This window comes from Bradysia coprophila, unplaced genomic scaffold (genome assembly GCF_014529535.1).
Source record: "Bradysia coprophila strain Holo2 unplaced genomic scaffold, BU_Bcop_v1 contig_754, whole genome shotgun sequence".
NCBI lineage: Eukaryota > Metazoa > Arthropoda > Insecta > Diptera > Sciaridae > Bradysia > Bradysia coprophila.
The window spans coordinates 17,508-25,953 of NW_023503993.1; the positions used below are offsets into that span (position 1 = coordinate 17,508).

At 34.1% G+C, this 8,446-nt stretch overlaps 3 protein-coding genes across 3 annotated transcripts; 2 read left to right on the forward strand and 1 right to left on the reverse strand.

The window, feature by feature from the left end:
• Positions 1 to 879: 879 nt before the first annotated feature.
• On the forward strand, positions 880 to 2,670 carry LOC119084532 (snake venom serine protease 2C-like). The gene is made up of 5 exons (XM_037194542.1): positions 880 to 1,046; positions 1,249 to 1,307; positions 1,373 to 1,488; positions 1,547 to 1,892; positions 1,949 to 2,670. The coding sequence occupies exons 1-5, from the start codon at positions 953 to 955 to the stop codon at positions 2,390 to 2,392; spliced, it is 1,059 nt and encodes a 352-aa protein (XP_037050437.1). The 5' UTR covers positions 880 to 952; the 3' UTR covers positions 2,393 to 2,670.
• A 204-nt stretch (positions 2,671 to 2,874) lies between these two features.
• Positions 2,875 to 4,565, reverse strand: LOC119084534 (late histone H1-like). Its single transcript, XM_037194544.1, has 3 exons — positions 4,461 to 4,565; positions 3,328 to 3,467; positions 2,875 to 3,258 (listed from the first exon to the last, which is right to left on the reverse strand). Exons 2-3 carry the CDS (start codon positions 3,451 to 3,453, stop codon positions 3,079 to 3,081), a joined length of 306 nt encoding a protein of 101 aa, XP_037050439.1. The 5' UTR covers positions 3,454 to 3,467; positions 4,461 to 4,565; the 3' UTR covers positions 2,875 to 3,078.
• Positions 4,566 to 6,251: 1,686 nt separating this feature from the next.
• LOC119084536 (SET and MYND domain-containing protein 4-like) lies at positions 6,252 to 8,440 on the forward strand (the record flags this gene model as incomplete). The annotated part of the gene is made up of 2 exons (XM_037194545.1): positions 6,252 to 6,260; positions 7,514 to 8,440. Coding segments are annotated over exons 1-2 (936 nt in total), but the record flags the coding sequence as incomplete, so codon positions are not given.
• Positions 8,441 to 8,446: the final 6 nt, after the last annotated feature.

Below are 8,446 nucleotides of genomic sequence, written 5' to 3' on the forward strand. Positions count from 1 at the left end.
TCGTCGTCTAAGTAGCTATTACTGATTGTTTTGTGAGTGGAGTATAAGCAAACAATAAAACTTTGAGAGATTGAAAGATTTAATGAATTTTCTTGGAACGTCCATTCTGAAACACTTATTCATCAAAGCAATTGCCCTTTACCAAGCATGATTGTAGTCATAATAAACAGAAATTATTATTGCAACGATTCTTCAACAGTGTGTTGAAAATAAATCAAAGTTTAACTGGCTTTCCTCATTCATAATAATTTTTAAGCGAAATAAGTACGAGTCATTACAAATTTATCAATCGCATAATAAATCGCTGAGCAACCAAAAAGCTCGAAACAATTTTTAAGAGCAATAGTTATTCAGTATAATATCTCGTGGGGGTATATGAATCTTATAACTTACTCACTAACTCTATGGATATAGTAGATTACGTATCTATGGGAGAAATGGTGGAAAATGGATACGAGAGTGTCTGTGCTGCCTAGTCCTTAGGACATATTAACCCGAGTAAATCCATTTTTTATCCTATTTATCTATCTAGTTTCTGAACTAGTTATTTGTTCAACGAGGGAAGAAAAGTTGGAAATTGTATTTCGAGGGTTTTGTCTCACTAGAAAATGCAATTTCCAACTTTTTTCCTTAGATAAACACAACGTTTTTCATAACAAAGACTTCCGAAGTTTCAGCGGAGGGGAGAAAATAATCATTTTCTCGCCTGCATTGTGAAAATTATTTACCGATCAGTTTATCTTAACTTGCCTGAATATTTGTAAATTTGTGAGTGATACGAATTTCCAAGAGCTTCCGGCGAATATATATGCGACAAATGTTATATGCGCAAGTGTCCTAGCTTATCGTTAGTTATTTCAGAGATTCAGGGTTCATTTTGAAAAACGCTTCTCAGTACAGACTTGCTCAATCGATCTGCTTGCACAATTAATTACACAGATTGAGAATCGTAATGAAAACTAGTTTTGTTTTCACTTTTTTACTGTGGAAAATCGTAAATATTTCGAGTTTAACTGATGTTCAGGGAGTTTCGATATCGCAGGAAAGTATGTGTTCGAATATAGAAAATCCATAAAACGGATCAATTATAGCAAATTTAAGTATAGATGTAAAAATAGAAAGTTATATGTTGACTCTCCATGTACGTTGTGTGGATGGAGAAGTTATATGTACGTTACGTCAATGTATAATTTTATAAGTGAAAATCACAATCTTACTATAGGAAAGTGACTCAGATTTTTTCATTAGAATGCGAATTTTACCAGAATATGTTTCAACCACCAGCATACGCAGACTCTCCATTTCTGGTAAGATTTTGAAGCTTTAAATATTCTTGTAAGCAAAATCAACAACACTGAAATTTGGCTCTCAGGTCAGGATTTACAGCGGCTACTATTTAAACGCAAATTTAGTTAATTACAATAATGCTGGCTTTTTAAATGGTATACTCATTAGCGAGGATTTTGTTCTTTCAGTGGCCAATAACAGGTGAATGCTCGATGTTGACGTGACCTGCATTATTTCTTACACAACTACTAATTTTCAGAACAGAAATTCTACTCTTTGTTGAAGTTCTCGATATGCAATTGGAAGTAATCCAAAAAGTCGTTAATGAACAACAAAGTATTATGTTGCTGAAATTAAGCAAGTCGATTAATTTGGGTGATCAGATTCGACCGGTTTGTTTGCCTCAAACGCAGCCTAACATTGTATCACAAATAATTTGTTGGGTTGATAGTAGCTGGTTGAATCGAATAAAATTAAAATTGCCTTCGAGGGGTAGCTGTAAGAAGAACTCAGATGACTACATTAAACGATTACGCATTCAAGGTGTCAACAATGGAACAAACTTTTGCACCAATGTTGTAGAGGGAGATAGAGACAGATGCAACGTATGGTCACTTACAATTGTTAAACATTCATTTTTCTAAATATTGATACTTTAAAGATGCCCGGTTCCGTATTGTTAAATGACCAACAAGAAGTCGTAGGTGTTGCAACTGGATCCGTGTCCGAAACTCGACAAATGTTTGTTCAACTATCCGAGCATGTTACCTGGATAGAAAATATCGTCTGGCCTAGTAGCATTGTAAGCAGTACAACCATATCTACAGAAGAAACATCCGTATCAACGTTTGAATACGGGAGTAACATATCAGAAACGAATGTATTCGATTCCACAACGACGACTACGCCCAGATCGACAGAAACAAAAGCGGCTTCACAAATTGACGCCGAATTGCACGACATTCACATATTCTTGAATGTCAACCTGATTCTGATTGTGGTAATATTATTTATAGTTCTGTGTCTTTCAACCATCCTGTGGAGCGACGGACTATGCATTCGTGAAGCACTGCCAAATCAATTTTTAACATCGACCGATGTTTAAATAATTTTAACCAAATTTTCGCAAACAATCAACAGTAATTTGCTGTGCTATGATGTGATGACACCGAGTAACTAATTTAATTAGAATGTTGGCAATTAAAATTGTTACCATAGGATTGGTTGCAGTGGAAGAGATGAAAAATCTGCGAGAAATTTCCCGTTATAGCCAGTCAATATATATCTTTGTTGCAAGTAAAAAATATAGTTATCCCGTGAGTGTTACTCATTCTTTCAATGAATCATTGCTTATAAGTCGATGTAATTTAACAACAGTTAAATCATAGCTAGTGATTAGTACAAACGAGTTGGGATACCACTATCAGTAACTGAATGATCGTGCGCGTGTGTTTGTTGATAATTAACAGTTGTGTATTCAAACGACATGATCGTTACCCTGTGACGATAAGCGAAAAAAGAAATTTGTGATTACAAGTAAATCCCATGCTAATTATGCTCGTGTTCCATTAAATAAAAAGCCTGGAATGTCTCTCAAGTTTATGATATTTTTTGTACTTTATTATGTGATTACCACATATATACAGTCACACGATTTCAAAAATAACTCGAACTTCAATTTTTTGTTTAGGAATAGTGAAATTCTTTCACTCGAAATACATTGCGGTTACTTGAACTTGAACTTTTACTTTGATGAAATTATAAAATTTGTAGCAAAATTAACTGGTCATTTTACTTGACTTTCATTTTTGTTAGTTTTTCACGTACTGGTCGAGTAACGGCCGGCGCCGGTGCCTTTTTCTTTTCCGGTTTTTTCTTAGCTGCGGCTGGTTTCTTAACAACCATGTCCTGATGCAGATCTTTCAGCGTTTCGTCGGATTTTTCTTGCTGAGCCTTAACGTTTGCCTTTAACTGAAACAATTGAAATAATTTTTAGTCTCAATGGAAATTGTGGTGCATTCGTGTCTCGTTTTAATTTACTTTTTTCAAATTTGATTTGACTTCCTTCGGTTTCTTCTTAGCCTTCGTGTCTGCTACTTTGAACGGGCTCTTTGTTGCTTTTCCAGCTTTTGGCTTTCCTTTGGTAAATGCTTTCTTTTTGGCCATTTTTCAATTGTTCTCTGAAAATAATATTCGACGTTTTAGTCATGCTGATTGAATATAGTCGGCCAGTTCTGAAAATAGGTCGATACCAGTGTGGACGACCAACGTCATAAGGAAAAAAACTGATAATTCTACGCAACGGTTTCTACTCTATTTTTTTGGAAATTTATCACAAATCGAGCTACTACCTATACATAAAAGTTCGCGCCATAATATGTCGGTTTTACAATGTCTGTCAGAACCTCAGATTTTCTATCGATACTAATTTCCGAACAACTATCATATCGATCATGGTGGAAAAAATGCATAGAGACAGAGTTTCTATTCTATTCATAAAATAATTAGTGCCACATAAGCACCTCCACTAACCGTGCAAGCATTGTTGCTTTGAAGAATGATCAAATCGTTAATGGTTCATGCTGTCTGTTTATTATTGGTACTAAATATCTTCCGTTTCGTGGAAGAAATATCTGAACCGCCATTATTTATTAATTATCTTTGTCGCTTCTTTTCCTCGGCGTCTCACCCTCCCTTGATGAGCCCTATTATTTTCAATCTATTTCGTACAAAAACGATCATTACAGAAAATTGAAATGTCTGTAAATTACTTTGATTTTATCTGTTTTTTACTACGTGGTTAATGGAAGGTGGACGAACCTTTCCACTTTTATGTTATTCTAGGTGGTAGTAAAATGGGTAGTAAATGCATTTTGGCTGTTAACCAATTAAACTCGCAATAAATGGTTTTCTTATCAATATGAAGTTGAACTGGTTTCGGTAATTGAACGAGTAAATAATGAATGTTAATATGATGCAGACAGTGGCAAAATTGATTTAAAATATTTGAGAAATTTAGCCACACACAGTATGTTTAGATGGTAACGAAGATTTTTCTGACGCTTTGGATTTTATAAATTTTTCGATTTTTTATGCGCTCGCAATAATTTGATACGAAATTGCAAATAGTTAACCATTAAAATGGAGACAGTTATCAACACAATCCTACTTACCTCTTGGAAAATGATAAAATGTAATATCTAAAATATGTATTTCAGCGTGAACACACAGTGCCAGAGGTTATGTTTATTTTGACATTTATAGACATTTTATTTTTCATATATTTCATCAAATGCACACGAAACATTGAACGCACACTTATTCTGTTGCAGTTTTCTTCGACACCTAGATGTCCTTTCTAATCGTAAAACGACCGTTACAAATAAAAAAAAATTGTTTCGAAGTGTTTTTAGAGGAACTAAAAGTTCGAAATTGGTGTGAACTTTATACGTAGTATTTATACGTAATACAAACAAGCAAGTAAGTGCGTACTCGATTTAGCGCAGTAAAAAAATTCGCGTAAGTTTTCCATGATTCGAGTGTAAACTCGAGTACGTACCCCTTTCCAATTTTCATGTTTCTCTGTAAATCGAGCTCGCACTCATTTCCAAATTTTTATGTTTCTGAAAAACATTGTAAATCCAAATCAAAACTGAAAAATGTCTGGGCACGAAGTTCCGACCCTAGAGTGGGATTATCGCATCTCTCTTGGACAATTGATTTTAGGCAAGCTCTTTTGGGATACAGCTAAAGTGCATAAATATCTTTTCAACAAAAGTGATCAGGAAATAATGTAAAAATCAAATCTGTCTCCTTTAACGATGTGTGCGGTCAGATTTTTTTTTTTTAAATGTAACCTTGTTCCTGCATTTAACGTTCAATTTGCAAAATTTACGTGTTGAGAAACTCACTGCAATACATTTTGTGTTAGGCTGCGAGCGCACTTACGCCGTTTAGCACTCCGTTTACGAGTGAACAATGGAAGCTCCTCCCACTTTCCATTGTTAAAACGTAAACGGAGAGCTAAACGGTGTAAGTGCGCTCGCAGCCTTACAGTTATGAAAAATTACGAATTATCAAATTTTGTTTTATGTGGGATCTGATATTACTAGTCCAACAGATTCTGACAGCTGTTATATTGAATGCAATTTTTGAATTTTTTCCCATTCGAAATTTTGTCACACATGTATAAACGACCAGTTTACTGGGATAAAAACCAAAAGACCATTCAATATCAAGACTGTCAAATTTGTGGATCTAGAAATTATGTAGAATCTGTTGAAAACGAAAATGTGATAATTCGTTAATTTTGTTAAGTGTAATTCAATCATAGAAATTTAAAGAAATCATAAGGAGGTTGTGTTACAATAGATCTACTCGGTTTGCTAAACTGATGACAGCCCAACACAGTGCAGTGGATTACTTTGACGACTTTGTGTGCAAACTAATCATAGCCAACCTCGCAAAAGCGGAATTTTATTTAAATTCCTGCAAATGTAGCAACAAATTTTAGACGTTTTTTCGACCAATTCAACGTTTTTATCTTCCTTTACTTCAAATATAAACATTTCACCGTTACTAAAAGTCTTTAATTCAATTTTACACTAGCATTTTCTATGTTGACTGTTTTCTTAAAAAATATTCAAAAACTTCCCTTTTTTGGCATGCGATCGCACTATGCCAGTTGTCAACCGAATGGATCTTGCTGAAAATGACGAAAACATGAAGAAAATTCCAAAATTAGATTGCAAACGATTTTTTATTATTTTTTATCGATGAAGAACGTTATTATAAGACACTTTGTTTTGTATCACATGCCAAAAAAATGTTAATTTTTTTTATAAATCATTTTGACGTGTTCATCGATACAGTTTTTACATTCAAAAGGTTCAAAAGTATCGACATATTATACATTTCTTATTTCTCCAACTTCTCTCATCTCTCCATGACGAGCATATGGAGAAATGAGAGAAGTAAGCAAAATAAGAAATGTATAATATGTCGATACTTTTGAATGTTAAAAACTGTAAAAAATATAAACAAAATTTTGTTTGAAACCTAATTCCCCCATTTTCTGCCTCGAAGCATGAATAATTATAATTGCGTTGAATTTCTTGAAAGGGTGGTTCTTCTTTGCTAGCATACGTAGCATGCCATTAGACTGCCATTAGGAACATAAAGACAGTAAAAACCTCTAAGAAGCGGAGACATAATGGATAAAACTAAAATGGTTTTTGATGAATCTGGAAAGGTGTATTCTAAAAACCCTAAGTCACTAAAACATAGTATTTAAAGGAATCATTTTCTGTCCAAAGATTTTTTAAACCAAATATCAGATGAGTTATTGAAGAAAATTGAAGTTAATTAATTTTATGAAATTCTGCTATACATTGAAACACTATCGTCTTTAGGTACAAGACCCGATAGTTACAAGAATTACTGAAGATTTTTAATTTCATCACGGCACCACAGAACATCAAATACCAATTTTTATACGATCATATCAGTTCCTAGAGTGTGACATAATGCAGCTAATGTATATAAATATGTTAATGAAATGTAGGTAATTCTTCAGCACCTTTATGTTCTTAACCCAATTTAACTGACCGAAATAAATAGATAAATTGAACTTGTCAACCAAAAAATACGGAAAAGAAAGTCTTATATGACAGTCAACGGATGTCCTTCGTACAGTCTTTAAACAGATGATATTTCGATTTACTAATTTATTTAAGTCGGTTTTTTTACGTTTCTTACGCAACTTTCTGTAATAAACGCACACTCTATAATTACATACAAATTTTCAGTAATAAATAATTCGACAGATTAATTTCAGCGACACAAAAACACTGTTTCGACACGTCCATCTAAACAAACTTACTACTTCATTCATTATACTGGCAGTGTCGTGAATCTTGTTTGGGTATTTCTAAGTGAAATGATTTTATTTAAGATTTACAACTGAACACAAACTTATTAATAGTTTTCTTCGGACATTGAGCTCAAACATGTAAATCAGTAGAAAATCTGTTTCGGGCGGTTGCAAGTGTCTTGCTGTTCTAGTTAATTGAAAATTAAAAATTCGTTTTGTTAAAAATTATTCTATTATGGATGATTTAATTGATATATTTGCGTACCGTATTGGGGCAGACAAAAGTTTTGCCGATAAATTTAAAATTTGTGCAACGAACAGCGATCGTGTTAAACTTGTGAAAAGTAATTGAAGGAATATTCGATATCAATAGTGGGTAAAACGGCGTCTGGTATTCCCTCAACGAATAAGCATGACGGGAAATCATTAGAGTTCCGTCAGAGTGGACATAAATGGTATTCGCAAGACGGAAGGCATTTTGATGCTTTGGAAAATTACAACGAAAGTCTGTGCTTCGCCGAGGAAAATTCAGAAAACCTTGGCTTAAGTTATGCCAGCCGCGCAGCCGTCTATTATGATTGGAAATTAAACCAGTTGTGTCATGAAAACATTCAATTGGCAAAAAAATCTGGTTATCCTGACCGTTTAAAAAATGAACTAGTGACGCTGCAGACCAAATGCAAGAAGAAACTGAAACGGTCGAAAAAGAATTTGAAAAATAGTCCGATATTTGAACCTACACTTAGTTTCAAACCCCATGACCATGTACCGTTCATCGCAGATTGTTTGGACATTCGAAGAAATAAGAAGTACGGCAGATACATCATAACAAATCGAAATCTATCTACCGGTCAAATTTTAGCAATTGAAGATCGTTACTTTTCAGTTCTTCTGCCAAAATTGCGATACCAAAGGTGTGCCAATTGCTTAACAGAAAACTGTTTGAGTTTGATTCCTTGCCGAAATTGTACCGGCGCAATGTTTTGCAGCCAATACTGCTACGACGAAGCGAACCAATCGTTTCATCAATTCGAATGTCCTATTATTGATTTCCTTCATGAAACATGCAATCGCACTCAATTAATAGCATTACGAGCTGCTATCTATGCTATCACCAGTTACGATTCATTAGATGAGTTGAAGAAAGATATGTCAAACATTGATAACATTGAGGTCACTGCATTTTCTTGTGAATATCCAACCACGTCTAAAAAGGAGCAATTTTTGAAGATTCTCTCATTCCCTACAAAGCAAGCAGAACGATCCACAGAAGATCTATTCGGTGTG